At 44.5% G+C, this 19859-nt stretch overlaps 1 protein-coding gene across 1 annotated transcript in view; it reads right to left on the bottom strand.

The window, feature by feature from the left end:
• The window catches only part of gfra1a (gdnf family receptor alpha 1a), a gene marked incomplete at its 3' end in the record, with an annotated part of 79591 nt that overhangs the window by 7218 nt on the left and 52514 nt on the right, over positions 1-19859 (bottom strand). The window contains exons 5-9 of the mRNA XM_079230124.1: positions 11089-11267; positions 9788-9960; positions 7709-7818; positions 6098-6232; positions 497-678 (exon numbers count right to left, since the gene is read on the bottom strand). Of these exons, the coding sequence (XP_079086250.1) occupies positions 497-678; positions 6098-6232; positions 7709-7818; positions 9788-9960; positions 11089-11267 (779 nt within the window). The remainder of the gene's footprint in view (positions 1-496; positions 679-6097; positions 6233-7708; positions 7819-9787; positions 9961-11088; positions 11268-19859) is intronic.

Here is a 19859-nt window from a genome sequence, read left to right as displayed (position 1 = left end):
TCTACCCCATTAAACTGTTGTGGCTCCTTGTTGTGGCTAACGTAGCAAACAGAGACCTACTTGCACACTGAGCTAACATCATCATCTCATTGTCTCAAGTCCATTGTTCTCCTTTTAGCTCTGTTTTGGTCTCCTGCAGCACCGAAGCAACGTGTCTGGCTCTTTAGCTGCTAAATGTTTCACTTCCTCCAAAAGCCGCTGTAAACTGATGTCTATGCTTTTGAGACTTACTTAAGTTTGCTGTATGAAAAAAAGATTATTTGCAGTATTTGATTCACTGTTTTAACCTGCCATATTTGGTAATATGACAATAATGGAGCCAATCCAAAAGTAAAAAGAGAGAAAGAGGCTGTAAGATCACGGAAATGTTTTCATGTTACGGGATCAGATTTGCCTCAGACCCGACTGGAACCCTTGAGCCTCCGAACTGTCGACTGTCAGCATCTGAATCCCAAGCCAGCTTGTGTGTGTGTGTGTGTCTGTGTGTGTGTCTAACCTGTAGGCTGCCACAGAAGTGGTAGATGCCCGGGTCTGTGTTGATGCTGTTGTCGATGGTGTTGGGGTTGCGTTCGCGGTTCCTCTGGTAGGGGGTGGTGGTGGAGGTGGTGGTCTGGACAGGGGACATCGGCTGCCACACTCCCACATCCGTCCCATTCCCAAAGGCCTGGATGGCATTCCCTGCAGACGGGAAGCAAGAGGCAGACTTTAGAGCCGTGAACGACAAATCCGAGCCACCCGCCATGATTCAAACCGACGACTTCATCCCGACTGAGATGCTAACGTAACGTTTTACTGGGAGGAAACGCTCCAAACACATCTCCAGATGAGTCTCGACTTTGAGATACGCCGAGCTGGTAAATAACTTAGTTTCTAAGCCGCAACAGAACGACTGCTTTGTAATTGCAAGCAAGTCACTTTCGTGAAAAGCTGAATCTCATCATGAATCAGGCGCTTGTTGGTCCCCATGTTAGAATAAAGCTTTATACTGCACCGGCCTAAACCACAATTAAAGGCGAGTTAGAAGGTACTTAAGTTTTGTTATCACTTCCCCCACATTATAAATTCACCACACAGTCAAAAACCTGAGTGCTGAGGTGGCTATTTACCATTAGAGTCCATTAGTGGCCCTATTAATAGTGTTCTATGGCTTTGATGTAAAAGACACACACATCAGAGGAAAGCTGAGCTGCTGTTTGAACGTAATTATATTCTTCCCTCCGACGGCGAGTTATGACCCTGATACTGATGTAAAGGAAAGAAGAGCTGATCGGCATACCGGCCGACACGCGGGTAAGTCCACATGGCGTTCAGCATATATTCACATTAGACAGTGGATCAGGTGCAGCGTAGGAAATTTACATATTTTTTAGGGGGCAATTTTTGCCCCCACTGACTGAAATCCAGGGGTATTTCAATACAAAATTGGGGGCACTTTTTGAAACTTGTGAAATAACATTTAACCTTTGTTCAAAATAATAAACATACTTTTTTAGGATTACAGTACATGAGCAATTGTCATCAAATGGCAACAATACGACTGTTAGGCAGTAGTCTACAGATTGAAAGTGTTTTGATTAGATTTTCTTGAACAAAAGAACAAACATAAAACATAAATCAGACAATCATATTCAATTTTATTCTTATTTCTTTTTAGTAATTCATTGTTATATAGGTGTAGTATATATATATATATATATATATATATATATATATTACCATAACGTACCGTAAACGTTCCATAAAAAAATGGATGAAGACATGAAGACAGTGATAAATAATGGTAAATAAATGGACAGTGGTAAATAATAAGAATCAGAAAACAGTTTAAAAGTAGCTGCTGGGACGAGACATCTGAGGAATAGTGTGCATGTTATCATAATGGTTGGACTGGACTGACAGGCAGCGTTACTGTGGGCCCGATGCTTTCTCCTCTTTCTGTCTTTCCCACCCTCCACCCTTGTGGAAATGGCTTCTGCTAAAACTCAGCCTGCCCTCAAAAGAGCCTTTGAGTTAGTTCCACTCTGCACATTTAATAAACGTGAATATTAATCTTGAACTAAGGAGATCCGGACACTCCCTTACTTCATCTGCTGTGCTGGATTTACCTCGGGTGAGACCAGACATCCCGAAAGATGGAACAGCTTCCTCTCTGAATAACACTGACCGAGAAATAACTAAATTACATTTTATCGGTTATTAGTTCAATTCATATATTTGTGTCCGTATGTAAGCAAACACGAGCATATACTGTTTTGGGGGGAAGGGATTAGAGCAGTACGTCCCTGGCTCAGGAATAAACTAGCAATCGGAACAATTTTGTTTCTTAAAAACTGACAAAGTCCCTTTTATTTCCCAGTAAAATAAATTGTGTGAGAAGCCGCCGTCATTCGTATCTGAGATGCAATAATCAGCACAAAATAAGTCACTTTTTCCGCCAATATCCTTCGGCCCCTGATACGTGCCACTTGGCTCACGAGTGTGCGTGTGCGTAGTTCATTCTTTTTTGCTTATGCGTGGGAGTGTGTGTGATTGTGTGGATGCTTTTGTGCCGAGGCAGCAGAAGGCTGATGAGCATATTGTAAGTGTTGATGGGCTCTCTCCTGGCTCCTCACCTAAAGGCTCAAATATACTCACAGCTCACTGTGTGGGAAAAACTGTGAGCATCTCAAATGAAGTGTGAGGGCGTCAGACGTGTCCCTTTTTGTTTTGTAAATACCAATTAAAGCCAAGGCACTGTCTCGATACCTCTGTAGTCATAGATTCATTGTCCTCTCCAAATTGTTCTGACCCTATATGTCACATTCAATTCACGTCGCTCTTAAATGTCGCCTCCGAGGCACGTCGCATTTTGTTAAATGCGTGCTGCCCTCCCTCCTCCGCTCGTATCTATCCGTGGGCGGGACTAAGGCATGAGGAGAGGAGGCCGAGGAAAGGAGTTAAGGGTGCACACACTGTGAAATAGGGACAGGGCCCTCAGTCTCATTATTTTAAGTGAAATCTGTCCTGGGAGATGGATCTGAAACCACGTATCACCTTGTAAAAACAATGCACTGCCCTGTTATTGTCATTATTCTAAAAAATAAAAAGTCTCGACCATCAAACAAGGGATGACCAGAACAAATGTCCCTTATACATCTCTCTCACTTTCAAGGTCTAAAAACTGGATAAAAGCACACACACTCACACACTCACACACACACACACGGACACGTTTTTCCTTCTTTTTTTTTAAAGCATTAAACCAAATTCATTTAACCTTCAGGAAAGCAAACAGCGCATTGGAACGAGCACGATATCATCTTCCCGCCGCCGCTGATATCCGTGTGGGAAGTCTGGGTTTGGCCCCTCACAGACGTCTACATTACCACTTTATCTCACTTTACATGTGCCGGGTTCGCCGTATTACTAGAATTACGCTCGCGCGCGCGGGATGGTGTGACCTTTGCGTATTCCGCGAGTATTCCGGAAATGGGGAGGCATCAGATTGGGGAAAAAGGCTTTGAATACATTACAGCTCCGGTGTTTTTCTTGAGAATACTATTATATATTATATGGTGGCGAATATAATGGCGAACTACGAAGATAGGAAGACAGAATTTCTTCTCGGTATTGCTTTTAAACTACTGGATACGTGTACCTCTAAATTAAAAGTGTTTAAATAAACTTTGCGAATGAAAAAGGCTGGTTAGAGGATGCTTATATAGTCGGATATGTCTGTCACAGTACGGCATGTAAATATGAAAGAGCAGAGCGATCAGCTCCCGCCTCTAAACAACACAACATGTAAAGTGCAGGGTAAGTATAACAGAAAGCCGCCTCCCTCTCTCTTTCCATATTCTCTCTCTCTCTCCGTCTCTTCTCCTTCGCTCCCTCTCTAGGCGTGACCCTGTAACCGCCGTGTGTCAGGATCTTCAGAGTTGTCAGTTCCAGTTACTGCTGAGCAAGCTTAATGAGAGCGCGACGAGGGACGGCATGAAAAGGAGGACACGGAGACCGAGAGAGATGGGCCGAGCCGAAGAGGAGCGATGCGAACCAGTACAGGGGGAAGGAAGGGGCGGTAATGAGTAGGCAGTAAAGGAAGTGAGAGAGAGAGAGAGGGAGAGGGAGGGAGGGAACTGAGAATAAGTGCATTCCTCCACTTTGCCCTTCGCGTGGCTCCCTGCAGTGAATAACATCAAATAATAGACATAGAGAGCGCTTGTTTTAACCCACATTAACACGCGGTGGTATTGCAAATCTCACGCCGACACTCAAAGATGGACACACACACACACACACCGAATACACACCGACTGTAGCGGCCCTTATTATCTGCTGCAGACCGACCTCGTTAACCCTGACTGGTACAAAGATTCATAGAGAGAGGGGAAAAAAAACGATAATAGAGGAGGAGAGGACACACGAAGAGTCGGTGCATCTCGTTGGTGTTTTCTGATCCGGTAACTGTCGTTCTGACCGAGGAGAATCAAAAACCGCTCGCCCGCCTCACTGAGACGGCGGCTCGTTATCTGGAACGCACACCTACTTGGGAAGCTTTCCACCGCATTGACTGATTGGTGCCGATTGCTTCGTCAATCGAACGCCTAATTGGTTCGTTAGCAAGGCGGCCGTGCACTTTGCTCGCATTAAGGCGAACGTGTGCTGCTCCACGTGGAGATGGGATATCGACGCTTTCGCCCCAAGACACCATTACAACTGGATGAGATGTCAAAGCAGCAAAAAGCATCACCTGGCGTGGTTTTGTATTTCCTCCCCTTTAGGATACAGATAATCTAAGATTCTGTTATACTTCCACGGGGATTGGGGTTCCATCATTCTACGAAATCCCTTCAAATCCCTTATTGAATCTATTTGGGTTGAGCTTTCGACAAGTTCTGCTCGCTGCTGCAGAGGAACTTTTCGTTTTTTCTCACACGTGAACTTCAAGTTGAGGACAGGAAACTGGCGAAAAAGAAACATCAGGAAACAGTCAGCTGAAGCCCAGAGGAAGAGGTCGGGTTGATGAAGTCGCCGGCTACAAATAAAAAGTCTTCCACTTGCATACATTTGTTTTGGCAAATAAAAAGAAGTAGATATCAAGACTCCAAATCCAGCTGCTCCATCGACACTTAAAACCAAACCCCAACTACCACTCTTCATAATAATAATAATGGCCGAGTACAATCATAACCAACAATCTATTTATTTACAATGCATCCATACCTTTCTCTCCCTATTATTAATATGACAACCCATGTTAGGATAACGTTTCGTAACCCTGTGGGATGGACACAGATCTCATCGTTGTGACAAAGTCCAAAGATTTCATACTCAAGCTGTTCCCGTCCAATCAAGTAGTCGACTAGATTCCAGCGCCCTTAAACCAAGCGCACGTGATCGCAAACATTCATCCGGGTCGCGTGTCATTGAGCGAGATACACATGAGTTCTGACCTCCGTACAGGAACCAATGAGGGATCACATTACACTTAAAAACTGAGCAGCAGGCGGACTGACACTGAGGGTACTACCGGAGCAAAGAGTGCCGAATGGGCTGCGATCACAGAGAAACACACACAATGAATCTGGCTCTTATCTCCACAGCACGGGAGAAAAAAACGTCCTGGATGTTATGCATCTTGGCTGGCAATGTGTGTGTGTGAGTGTGTGTCTATGTGTGTGAGTGTTTGTGTGTGTTTAAAGGGGGGTTGTTAATTAAAGTGGTTGTGTAAGAGGGCTGGATGAAAAAGCCGCTTTCTGTCAAAGATCTGGAGCCCTGCTACAGCTTTTGGACACACACACACACACACACACACACACACACACACACACACACAGCGTGGTGCAATGTGACTGGTTCCTCTATAATGCCGAGGGATAACAATGCAAGCGCTGCAAAGGGATATATTTGGTTGGAAGGAGAGAGAGAGCGAGAGAAGGAGAGACAATAAGAGGAGAGAGAGGATAAAAAGACGAGCAGAGCAAAGTCGGATGGATGGAAGCGGAGAGGGAACCGAAACAGAAAAAGACTCGAGCAGAATAGAAGAGTAGAAGAGAATAGAACGGCCAGCAGCTGGTCAGACAGGGAGGAGGACGAGGAGGAGGAAGGGTGAACTCACGGAGGCAGGTGTTCTCGGTGAAAAACTCGGTGAACTTGTCACACTCGTCCTTGTTGTTGCCGCTGTTGCTGCAGTCGCAGTAGGGCGAGACGCTGATTTTGGCCAAGCGCAGGTAGTTGGGAGTCATCACGGTACCTGATGGAACAATTCAGTCATCGGGTTAGAGACGTGATCCCTACAGACCGGGATTCCCCTCTGAATTATAGTCGAGGGAGAATCGCAATACGCCGCCGAAGAAGAAGAAAGAATATTAAAAGCCTTTTAAGACGCAAGTCATCATCCGCCTTCTGTGTTAAAAGATGAACGCCGGTCTAACAGAGTTAAACCGCCGCTACATGAACACGAGTCATGCAGTGTGGTGGAGTTTCTGCAGAGAAGCCGGAGTGAGGAAAATGCTTTCTCCATGCGAGGGAGAGTGAAATAGCCTCAGTCAGTGATTTCTCACTCCGCCAATGCATTGTTCTCTGGTGCCGGCCGCGCTCCAGGACAGGCCCTCTTGGTTTCACCGGCGCTGTGCGGACAGTGTGTTTGTGGACCGATTCTCGACAGGTCACTGTTGCGGCGAGGACACAGTGGGCTGCGAGGGTCCAAATATTGATCGAGTTAGATTAAAGGAATTTAGAGTTTTTGTCCTTTATTTCTGTTGGTTATCATCGAGTTTATTGCTGAGTCTTTGTGACGTCTTTGGATGCAAAACCTCCGGATTAGACACATTTCAATGGAGGCAAAGGATTATGACTAAAGCAGTGGTTCTCAAACTGTGGGGCGCGACCCTGTAGTGGGGCGCAGAGGTATTACAGGTGGGGATTCTTACAAAATAAATAAAAAATCTGTTTTTCTTTTCTTTTAATTTTATTTTTGTATATTACTTTGTAATAATCCTTTAGTAATTCAAAACAGGTGCAGCCACAATAGGTACTTTTTTTGCTAAATATTAGTTATTTTTTGCACTGATAGAACTTTATTTGCATTGTTATAACAAAGTGATTGCACATTTTATTAGTTTATATCTGATGGAGCAATCTGGTTTACTTTAAAGGGATTTCAATTTTCTTTATTCTATTATTTGAAAAAGCACGGCTGGAGGAGTCACAAAAAATTGGACTATTTTGCTACAATTTTGTTTTTTTCCTCCAAAGTGGGGCGTGACAGAATAAGTTTGAGAACCACTGCTCTAAAGTATTCAGTGCAAACAGTCATCACCGGTACGGACCCACTTCCTGCGTCACTTTTTGACCTACTATACGTTGTGGACCCCAAATAAAGTAGTCAAATAAATAGTTTGCAACTTGTCTGATCATCGGACCGCTCTTGCTCTTGTCAGACTCGGAAGTGATGTTGCGGCGTTTCCAAAATCAGCAGCAATTACTTTTCTCCGTACGACTTTAGCGTTAGCTTGGTGTGATCTGATCTCTGATCTGCACTCGAAACATTGCGATCATCTGTGGTGTTTTTGCCACATTTCCACCACTTTTTCATTTGTTTACTTACACAGATTTCAGCATTATCATTATCGTAAGCAAAAAAGACCTAGATCCAACTTAAAAATATCCTTGAAAGACATCATTAAAGAAAGTGAACAATCCACCAATAACAATGGAGTGTGCTCACCAATCAGACCCGAGTACGAGAGCAGGCAGTCCGCGTAGTTCTCCTTCAAACAGCCCGACAGCGAGCGAGGCTCCGGCTGGCAGTTGACGAAGAAGTCGGCCAGTCGTGACCTGCAAACACAAACAGATCCAAACGTATTTCAGCGCCAGACGTGATTGCAGCTCCAACAGATTTCATACCAAGACATTTTCAGATGGCCGATGTGATTGGAATGTGCAGCAAAAATTGGCGGGGTCCAAAGTAATTTCTCCCGATGCAATTAGCCTTCTTAATGTCCGCCTCCAGCGGAGTAAGATGGCCCTCTTACGTACGGCGCCGCGGCTGCTGCTCTAATATCCTGCAATGAATGAGGCTAAGTGGCAAATTCCCCACCAGGTCTGTTCCGTTTCATTTACCGCCTTCACAAATGTTTGTTTACACTTTTTGCCACAGGTGCAGCGGCACGTGAAATTGGAATGGAGTTTGGATTCCTGAGGAGTTCACCATTTGGGGTGAGATTGAGTGTGTTGTGTGTGGCACAAGGCAACACCTTCTAGTGTCCCTTTTCGAATGGAACATCTTCATGGAAAAGTCACATGTTGCTTCTGAAGCAATATTAACATCATAACTCAGAATAATAGGGAAATTAAAAACAACAAAAGTAAGATCACAGGGCCCGAAGTTGATGAGAAAAATGTTATCAGGACTAATAGGGAGGCTTAAACTAGTAAAATAAGGCCAATGTAGTACAATGAAAAAATTTAATTAAATATAAATTATATAATAAATATAAAATGATTAACATTAAATCATAAAACTAATAATACATCATTATTTTTAAAAATAATTGAATTTGTTCTTGATATAAATGGTTCTGTCTATATAAATATTCACATTATAAAGCCTTTCAGAATAGTGTGAAACACGCACTCACGGTGGGATCCGTCCATTCCCACCAATCCGGTGCCGAGCAGAGCGGCGCGCGGTGAGAGTTGTCAGAGCTGTCAGCACGCCACACCTGACATATGGCGAGGGAGCTTTGTGCAAATGCATGGCTTTAATCTATCTGTGCTAACTGACAAATAGACTGGGAGGAAGCGGCGCTGCAGCGGGACCTGTTGTTCAGCCCCGAGCGCATGTCTGACGGATAGACAGCGGCAGGGAAAGAAGAAGAAAAAAGACGGCGGTGGACTGACGGAGAGCAACTTGCAGTACGAATTAACTGCTGTCATGCCGCTTGCTGTTAAGTAGAGGAGAGAGGGAGGCAGACCTGAGGCCACGGTCCAAATGGAGCTCACTTATGATGTCTAATGCTTCCATTTAATCCCATAAAGCCACAAGACCGCTGGCTGTCGGCTCTTGAGACCGCATGAGCGCACCCACACACACACACACACACACACACACACACACACACACACACACACACACTTACACTTCAATGAAGGGGATGTCAGATGCCAATCACAGAATTGCTCTTTTCCTTGTGTGAATCTGAGCCTTGAGGCCATGTATTTCTGCTGGTGATGGTGACTACAGTGACAATACAATGCAAAGAGGTGTCCAAAGGGGAATGTTTGTGCCTGTGTGTACTTGTGTACTTTGTGTACAATGTGGGGACATGGTCTCGTTGTGGGGACTCGCCTCACATTTGGGTTTTAGGGGGACTTCAATGTTGAGATTAGTGTTCGTGCTAGTTTAAGGTTTGAGTAAGTCTCCAGGGAATTAATGTAAGTAAGGTACGTCACCAAGAACAAACGCAGGACTTTACAGTGGCCAGGATGTACCAATCCTGAGACTCACATTTGGAGCTAGCCTCAAGCGGTCATTTAAGGAACTGCAGTTTAGGGAACTTCCGTGTTGGCATCATTTTTTCCAGGACCCGAGGTTGCCGCTTGGTTTCAAAGTCTGTTTTCCTTTTCCTTTTCAGTATAGTGCTGGTTCCTGATAGATCTGGCAGTTGAGTTAAACCATGTTGTCCATAGTTTGTACCTTTGTTGTGCGTCTGTCCCCTAATTTCCAGTTATATCCTTTTTTTTTATCGTCCAGTAAATGCTGGAAAACAAGAAGATACCAGACAGAAAATACTGTTTCCTGTACCTGCAGATGTAGTTGGTCTTGCAAGAGGCCTGCAGCTCGAGGCAGTTGGGTTTCTGCTTTTCTTCGTACGAGCAGACGGGGACGATGGTCTGACGCCTGCGTTCAGAACATGCCGTCTGGTCGCTAAGCGGGCACGAGCAGTACAGCATGCCATAGCTGTGCTTGGGAGGAACCTGTGGGGCACGAGAATCAACCAAACTGTTAGTCGTATGGGTGGAGCCCAATGCAAGATCATTTCCCCTGCCAATCAGAAACTCTTCTTTCCCTTAGATACCTTTCCTGATGAAACCTGAATTTCTGTTGATCTTTTTTTCCTTGTTTCCTCACCCACAGAGGCTATTGCTACTCATGCTAACTCAGTATTTCCTGTTTATTCCAAACAAACTGATCCTGACACTGTGGGAAATTGGAAGCTCATCACTTTACATTGGCTGGAGGGTTTTTCAGGTTCAAAGTCCTGTCAGCCTCTTAGTTTAATATTAATAATCGAGCAAACCAAACCACCAAATGTTGAGTTTGAAGCATGCATTATACATTCTAGTTGACAATTGACGATGGTTAGGTGGTTACTGCAAATTTAAGCATTTCTTTAAAACAATAGGGAGAATCGTTATGAATTATTATGCCAAAATGCAAAAAAAGTGTCTCTCATGCATATTTAACATTGCTTCAGTAGAATAACAACATCAATGCGTTCGGATATTAGAGTCGAATGACACATTCTCGATGGTAACAAAGCAGTTTGGCTTCAATAGAAGAATGTCGTCCTCGTTTTATCTCCAACACAAAGACAACTTGAAGCTTTAGGCTGATCACACAAAGTTCTCTGCTATGAAGAAAGAAAACAAAATGAAACACGATCACCACAAGATTATCAATGTCATGCATTCTTTGTAGTTTTCTATTGATTCATGTCGTTGCTTACTGGACGAGATCCCAGTTAAGTTATTGCAAACGGACATGATGGGAGCTGGGTTGTAATTACAAAGTCTCGCATCATTTTTTATAATACGGGACGGACAGCAAAAACAACTTTTGATGACTGAATCAGTGTCGAAGCTTGGCGCTGGAAAAGCAAACCCTGCACAACATTGATTATTTATTGGGATTTTTTAAACCCTGTCTCACTTATATACATACAAAAAAAATCAGTCTTCCTTTTGAAGCAGGTCCTTCGTGAAAGACAGTCAGCTTTTATCAGATAGCGGTGGTTTGGATCCCCCCCCTCTCCCCTCACAGTGTGTGTGCTCTTTAGTGTGTTTTTTCTCCTTTTTCATGAGCTTGTGTCAGAGATGCCTCGCCTTGTCAAAGAACTGCCGCAGGGCCTTGTGGCACTTCCTCTTGTTGCAGACTTCAGCGCTGGAGACGCGGCTGGTGCAGGGGCTGATGTAGGCCGAGCGGTACTTCTTACAGGTGTCATTCAGGTTGCAGGCCTTGGCGGCATTCAGGCAGTTATTCTCTCTGGCCACTGCAGGCTCACCTAGAGACGAGGAAGAGGAGGAGGGGGAGGAGCCACAGGGAAGGAGAAGAAGAAGAAGAATTAGAACGAATGGTGAAAATGTACTGAAATTTGACATCCAAATGTGGCTGCTTATTCAGTGGTTCGTCCAAACAAACACCAATTAATACAAATGATAAAGACTTATTCATTTGTAACGCAAAATCTAAACACTTTAAAGCTTGAAAGTGAATTTTCGACCAATGGAAACAGAGGTTTGACAAAAAATATGTCACCCCCCCCCCCCCCTCTACATTTCATCCACATCTCTTGGAAGATATAATTTGCTCCGTTTTCATGGAGTTGGTTTATTTCATGACATTTTTATCACGTATTAGGGTCCCAATTTGGGTGATGAGATAACTGAACCATCACCATGGCAACTGAGCAAAATCCATCCATTAAGGAATGTCTTTTATAAAAGCCCAAGATTAGCCAATAAGACTGTCGATGTTGTACTTTAGTGGGACGAAATTGCTTTGCCAAATCTGCAATTAGTCCAATTACTTGAAGTCAATTGAGAAAAACGGACCTGTGGTTCAGCGTTAGGGACAGTTGGCTGCTTTGCGTAGTTTATAATCCAGCCTCGAGGCCAAAGCCTGCTGAAGATACTTGTTCATTTTATGCATTTATGTAAAAAAAACAAGGGATATCATCAGATCAGATTCACTCTTAAATATCTATCTTTAACTTCCTTAAAAAAAAAAGTGAAATTCTACACAGCACAAGTAGAATACATCTCCAGATCAAATCGTCACGAAAACAAAAGCAATTCAACTCTCTGGACCGCGACGTTTCCACGACAGCGTAGAAAAAAAATGAAATAAAGCGACAACGGCTGGCGGCACAATCATGTTTTTCTCAAAACCAGCAGATAACCACGGCAACACATTTCTCTGTCTGGAACTGTGTGTCGGCTGATATGAATGTTTGTTTTTGTATGTCTATTCTACATCTGTATTCAAGTGTGTGTGTGTGCGTGCGTGCGTTCGTGTGTGTGTGTGTGTGTGTGTGTGAGTGAGTGCAAAAACAAAAACACGACACCCCGTTTGCAGTCTCGCTTCCTGCTTGGTCTGAATCAAACAGTGGTTCTCCTGCTTGCTAACCAGGTGTGTGTGTGTGTGTGTATGTGTGTGTGTAATATGTGTGTGTGTGCGTGAGTGTGTGTGTAGAGTTCTTGTAGTCATCAAAGTCTCCGGTGCAGTGCCTTGCTCATCCGTCAGCCTGCACTAATTGCCAGTGTTTTCCTTGATCTGCAATCAATTAACATGCTCATAGCCTTATTCCCCTCCTGCATATTTTGGTGAAAATGTAGCAAAAACAGCTTTTTTTTCTTCTTCTCCCTCTCTCTAACGAGCACCAATTAAAACAGGGGAAGGCCTGCGTGACAAAACACACAGAAGCAATGTGTGTGTGTGTGTTGTGCTATGACGGCAAATGGTTCTAATAAGATTCAACACATCAAGGGATGGGAGGAGAGAAGAAGGGGGGAGGAGGTTAAAAGGGAGACAGTAGAGGATATGAGTTTACGGTCCGGTGATGTTTTAATTGGACAACTGATCCTCAAGATGAATGCTTTTCCAAACACCTGCAGCCGCCTCAGAGGAAAGCCGGCTCACTCAATTATCTGCTCTGTTGTCCTCAATCGGTTCCACCTCACGTTCACCTTTCCCTCTCTCCTCTCCCTTTGTCCTGCCTTTTGACCAGTTCACGGGTTTATTTCGCACTATACCTCCTGAGCAAACAGTCCCCGGCGCCCGGGCCACGCCGCCTGCTTTTTATGTCAACAGGCTAGAGCAGCCACACTGTCTATTTTGAAAAAAAAATGATCTTTTGATTTTATATATATTGAGATTAAAACAGCTGCAATACCAGCATTTTGATGTCTATATCTGTAGAACATGTCAGAGAAAAAAAATGAAGTTCATATTTATCTTGAACTCAAACTTTCCTGCGTATGTTTCAAAATAAATCTTTCTCTGGACAGAATCTGTTCACTAGTTAAGGCAAGGCTTTTATTCTGAAATATTTCCGGGACAGTGTTTTGGAATAAAAGCAGTGAATTTTACAGCTGCATATATTAGTACCAGCTTTTACTTGACGATTCTAGTTATTAACACATCATTCACATTTTTTTTTTGGTGTCACATTTTTTTTAAAGGCTAGCATTTAAATCAAAGTAGGAATATTTTTCTCATGATTAACCAGGGTTTCTTATGAATTAAGGTAGATTTTCAATCACGGTGGAAGCGGTGAAAAGTGAAACACATACGGGCGGTTTTCTTTTAACTCGGCCAAACTGAACGATTTGATCCTCCTATTTTGACATTATATCGGACTAGTATGGGTATAAACTGCGTGCACTGGCAGGAAAGGAGACCCTGTCCCGTGGGGCCTTCCAGGTGTGCGGCGGCCATTGTTCTTTAACGTTTAGTCGTTCTGCACAACCTGTTGCCTGCCGCTCCGCACTGGGAACCCGGGGGTCGGAAGCCTGCGTGTCTAATTAAGCCACTTGTTGAACAGCCTGGATATTCATTCACAGATTTTGCACTCCGCTTCCCTCAAACAAAATATAATTCGTCGCACAAACAGCGCCGTTATCTGCCATTTTAGCAATAAACATGTGGGAGACACTGCTGCAGCCCAAGAGCGAAAGCAAACCGTGAAAATATATTTTTTTTAACGACGGTTAATCGTGTCGGTGTTGCCGAGGTTCGGGGCGTGTTTTTGTTTTCTTCTGCATCACACACACACTTTTCTCGTTCCTCCATCACTTGAAAATCCTCTCAAAACACCTCCACTCCCGCTGCAGCGCTCCCGCTTTCCAGCCCTCACGTCCGCCCTCAATTTCCTCCTTCTTCTTTTCCCTCCGTCTGTCTGTCTGCCTGGGGATCAGACACATCAACTTCATACATATTTTTTTTATTTTTGCTTTCAGCTGCCTCAGATCGACTTACTGACTCTCATCTGTTTACCCTGGTTGTCCCCTGGGCAGCTGGGCGAGGCTTGTGTTTTCGCGTGTTTATGTTTTGACTCATAATTTACCTCATTGGAGAGGACTTGATCAATAGAGCATCCATGTTAAGAACCCTCGGTGTTATGAAACCGTTATCCTAGAGAGAGAAATCCAGAAACTGGGGCGCACTTTATCTCCTTTTACTGGGGGTTGATTCCTAAAACGTGTGCCAAATTACATTTTTAAAAAGACAGGTTGCTTCTTTTCCTTCAACTATCACAGATTGTTGTCTCTCTTTTGAGAGCAGTTCACTGTCAAAGATGACTGAATGAGCAACTTCATTAAGGAGCCATCATTCTTTGAGAGGAGAAGAGGAAAGACAAGAAAAAAAAGAGGAAAACTCAAAAAGCACAGCTTGAGCTTGTATTGTCGGATTAATACATGTCAGGGGTTTTGAAGAACCTTTTGAGGTACCCGTGCCTGCATTATAAACTGTCATGCGTGACTTAAAAAAAAGGCTTTTAACGTAGCAGTTTTTTGATCTTCAAAGAGACAGTTCACCCAAAAATCTTTTTACCTGTTTGCCAAACCTAGACTGTTTTGTGAGTTGCTGGGAATATCTACCGTAGAGATGTCTGCCTTCTCTCAAATGTAATGGAACTAGACCACACTCGGCTTGTAATGCTCGAGGCCACCCAAAAAATACACATTTGAAAAAAACTCTCCAGCAATGTCTCGTTCCACAAATCATGGCCAGGTTTCTCCAGATAATCCGGACCTCCTACGTAGGAACTACTTTGTGTCTGACAAACCACAGCCGTATCACCGCTCAGAAGGATTGTATATGAGCAAACTCCCTGGGTTGCCAACCAGAGCACCACAACGTTATGTGCATGGTAGTCCCAAGACACACACACACACACATGCCTACAGTATATTGTCTATATCTTCCTGCGCCCCTAGTGTCAGCAAATACATCTGCTGAACTCCCCTTGCACTCCTGGCAGATGGTATTGTCTCTCAGACACACACACACACACACGTACATACGACTCACACACTGCATGCTCTGACAGGGCCCACACAGGGCTGGGGCCGGGGCCATCTGGAGGCCTGGCAGGGGGAACGAGGCCCCCCCCCAGTGGCTCATGTTTCCGATTCAGTCTCAAATTGATTATCATGTCGCCTGCTTCCTCCGGTCCCGCTGCCCTCCCGCCCGACCACCCCAACCTAATTTCAATTACTGCGGGATGCCACGGGGTCGAATCCTGACCTCACCCGCCTCCGTAACCCCCCCTATGCCGCTCCTCGAGTTCCTCTCCTCGTCTTCGCTCGTCCTTTCTCCCTCTTACGAGGTCCCCCCCCCCTTTCCTGTTTGGTCTCCCCGCTCCTCTTTCATGTCTTTATTCACGCTGTTCTGGGTGTTTTCTAGTCATTACCGCTCTTCCTCTGTCGCCATCATCATTATCCATCTCTAAACTTCTCTCTTGTGGCTCCCATCTCTCATGTTTCTTCCAGTGTCTCTCCTCCCCTCTGCCATCTGTCCTTTTCTTTTTTCTCTGAAGCAAAGTGGAGACATTTAATGGACCTTCCGCCGGTTCATAACTCCCATCGACTCCCACCCACGTGGGTCTTAGAATAAACTTTTCAAGTGCACCTTTGCTTCGGTTTATCTGCTTTTTTGTGTGCATTTCACCAGCCGGCCTGCTGATCACCTTCTATTCAGATTTGGGTCAAGATGATGATGGGAGGTCATCGATATCTGGATTTTGGGGAGCACCAAAGTCACGAACTGATGGATGCACTGCGGATAAAGTCGGGGATCATCCCCTGGGAACCCACGGATGTCCAAAAACGTCAACATGTACACGGCGGTCCCTTTAAAACTGGATGTGTTTCCGCAGTCGCCTTGCTATTGTTCCAACTGTCCTTAGTTTAGCTATTTTAAATACATGCGGTGGAGGGGGTGTGGGGGACTGGGAGCACTTGACAGGTGTGTTTGTTTCCACTACTCATAGCTATGCAGCAGTGGAAACAGTAGTGGCAGCATGCTGTGCCACTGACTATAATTCACAGCCTCTTTGTTTGCTAAGTACAATAAATGTGGAGGGATTTGTCCCGGTGGTGCGGCTGCAGGGGATTACGTTTAGCATCCGCTCGCGTTGTACGCTACCGGGCTTTGCTCCCAAACTGCAGCGACAGAGAGGAGATATTGTTCGTGGTGCCAAAACAATTAGTGAATCCATCTCTCGGTCCATCAATAGGAAATGATTTGGCCATTTTATCTATTGAGGTAATCATTCAAAATATGTCATCAAGCCAAACCATGCAGATGCATAGCTTCTCAAATCTAAGAATTAGCAGCTTATTATTGTGGACTGAATATTTGGGGGTTTTGGGGCAGTTCAAAGACCCACTTGAATTCTGGGAACCGGAAATCTACAAAGACGACATGCTGTATATGTTATTGACGTATGCTAAATCCTTTATAAATATGAAAATATAAGATGTAAAATGGCTTCCCCCCCCCCCACAAAAGTACTCACAGCTGCAGTATGTATGCAATATTTGGGCCCCTTTTTTTCCTAAAGAGATTATCTCATTTTGGAATTAAATGTTTACATTTTCGTCAATATAGCAATACAGTACATTGTCATTGTATAACTTGATTACATTTAGAAATCAAAGCGCTTACCATTAGTTCACTTCACTCATATCTGTGTTTAAATCCATAATATAAGTAGTGTATTGTCTCAGTATCAGCAATATTGACTGAATATGCTATTTGTCATCCAGTTGGTGTTGATTCGCAAACGTGGCCTTCCCTTTTTATTTCCCCTTAGAACGTGTATAAATTGTAAACTAAACATCTTGATTATTCATTGTGTAAATTACTTTCCTTGCACCTCCTTCCCACTTTGAAAAAGAATTACAGCGCGGTCAGATTCAATAGAAAAATCTCACATAATAAACGAGGCCTGGGGTCTCTCCTCCCTGTGAATCTGCTCTCCCTGTTGATTATCAGTGGTAAGTTACACTGTCATCCGCTTTAATGGGCTGCACGCCCGAAAGTGCAAGACCAGCAAGAAATAGAGAGAACGGGAGAGCATGCGAGGAGGAGAAGTGAAGAGGGAGCCTCGAGGTTTCGGGGCTGCTCGTCTCCGAACTCTCCGCCCCTCCTCTGATTCTCCGTCGGCTTTCCTTCCCTCACTTTGTCTGGCTTTCTGTGTTGGTTAATACCCTCCCTTCTTCCTCCAGTGCAATAAAGCCACATGGCACTTGGCGCGGCAAAACACCGTAACTTACAGTTCCTAGTAATTGATCCCTGTAGTGCAAGAGTCTCTTTTCTCGTTCTCTTTCCCGTTCCACTCGTCCATATCTCTTCCCGCCTCCCCCTTTCCACGACGTCTCCACCAACAATTTCCCTGCATTGGATTCATATATTTTTATTGGCACACAGCCCAATAAAAGAATCCGCCAAAGACAATTATTTCTCTGTCTCCCATTAGGCGCCTTCAATTTTCTCTCTCTTGACATCACATCCCATAGCAGCGCTATACTTCTCTCTCCGCCAAAAGAACATCCCTGCACCTCACTCCATCCATCCTGTTTCGCTAACATTTCGAGCCAGGTCTCGACAGAGGAGCTTACCTGAATACATCCCTCGCTTTCGGTGCCTCATCAGCTCGTCCAATTTCACAGCTGAAATTTCATTTTTGGTCCAAATTGCTCTTCCTCAAACCTGTGATTATGAGTGCTGGAACTGATGGAGGAGTTTGGAATAAAACCCTGTCGGCAATTCCTGTGTGTTGGCAAAAAGTTTCCCTTCCCTCATCTTTATGTTGCCCGACTATCCCACCCCTAACGTCTTCCCCTTTTTGATCCCCTCCGGTCTAGCTTGTAATATCAACAAGCTATTAGCTGCGTGTCGCTCATAGATGAGTGCAGAGCTACCAACTCTCACGGTTTCGCCGTGTGACACACGCTTTTGCATGTTTTCACACGCACTCAAGCCACACAACCAATTTCTCACGGCAAAAAAAAAATTCTGATTTTGGGCTGAGGCGCGTTCGTTCCTTTTCAAACTCCCCGACGATAGATGGCGCTAAGGAGCGCATCTGTAAACCTATTCGCTGCATAGACATCCTATTTACCCCAAAGAGTCCCGAGGTTAGCAACAGAAGAAGATTTTCAAACGGACACAACCGCGGGAGAAACTCAGGAGGAGCAGAGACTAAGGCAGACCTGGGCATCTTACGGCCCGCGGCTCTCCCAGTCTGGCCCGCGTGAGGTCAATCAAAAATGAAAAATAAATAAATAAGGTGCACGCCATGAATGCAATACAAACGGCACTGCTTTTACTTTGAAGGCGATTTATTTATGTGTGCGCGCGCTTACGCAGCCTCACTACGGGCAGTATTGCCGACTTGGAGACTGAAGTGAAAGCGTATTGTTCTGCAGTTTCTGCCGTGAGACCCCCGCCTCCCAAGGAGCCTCGCGCTGCAGTCTCCGCCTCCAGATTGAAAATTAATCGCGCAAAGCCGCCGCGGATCTGACCTGCGGTCTGATACACTATGGCAGAGCACTTTAAGTCAGGATCTTCACTCTTCTCTCAAAGAGGAGAACGTTCCTCACATGAGGAAAGGTGCTCAGAAGATGTTGGTTCTCTTTGGATCTACCTACATGAGAACAAACATTCCAGTGATGAAGTTCAACAGATCAGATCCTCTCTAAATGACACCTGTCAGCTGTCCTTCATCTCCACCTCATTCAACCAGACTTCATGCTCTTGTTCAAGCAACACAGACTGGACTAAGTAAGAACAACTGAACTGGAAAACATCAAAAGCACTTATTGCTTTTGTTTAAAGTTAATACATTGCTGGTCTTTAACATACATATTTAAGGTACGGTTTACATTTTTGTTAACTTATTTTCATAGCCGTATTGTAACATGTATTCTTACCAGTAGCAGCTCAAAATAATATAATTTACAGTTTTTTAATAAAGTAATAACATTCATATTGAGTTCATTGAATTAAGTTCAGACTATTGGTTCGGCCCTCCACAACGGTCCAAATTTCTCATGTGGTCCCTTGGGAAAATGAATTGCCCACCCCTGGACTAAGGTATGTTAATGACATGTGGTTCCCAAGCGCTCTTTGGTGACGTGGTTGATTACGTTACTGTCATCTGTCCATCATCGTATAAAGCCCGCCCTGACAATTTGATTGGTCCGAACAATTTTTGATTGTGGATCATTTCTCCCCAACGGAGCATGCCAGACCGAACTTCCAGACCTCAATGTTGTGGGCGGGGCTAAGTTCGGCTGGTACCAGGCTACATCTTTAGCATACCACCCAAAAATCCACTAGAATGCATGAAATAACATCTACTTCAACCAAAATGTCCTGGGGGTGGACCATCAGCTATGTCTTTGCTTCACAAAATGTAACCAATGTTGTCCATCTCCAGTAGGCCGCCCCTATCTACGACTTTAGGCCCCACAAACCACCAGGATGCAGGGTACAACATGGGTACAACGCCAAATTAATTCAAATTTCCTGATATTTGAGCCACCAACGTGTGTGGCTGCGTGCGCAGCAAAATGTTGGTCAC

This window comes from Taurulus bubalis (assembly GCF_910589615.1).
Source record: "Taurulus bubalis genome assembly, chromosome: 14".
In the NCBI taxonomy this organism is placed as follows: domain Eukaryota; kingdom Metazoa; phylum Chordata; class Actinopteri; order Perciformes; family Cottidae; genus Taurulus; species Taurulus bubalis.
Note: the sequence above shows the minus strand (reverse complement) of the source record. Positions and strands in the feature narration are given on the sequence as shown.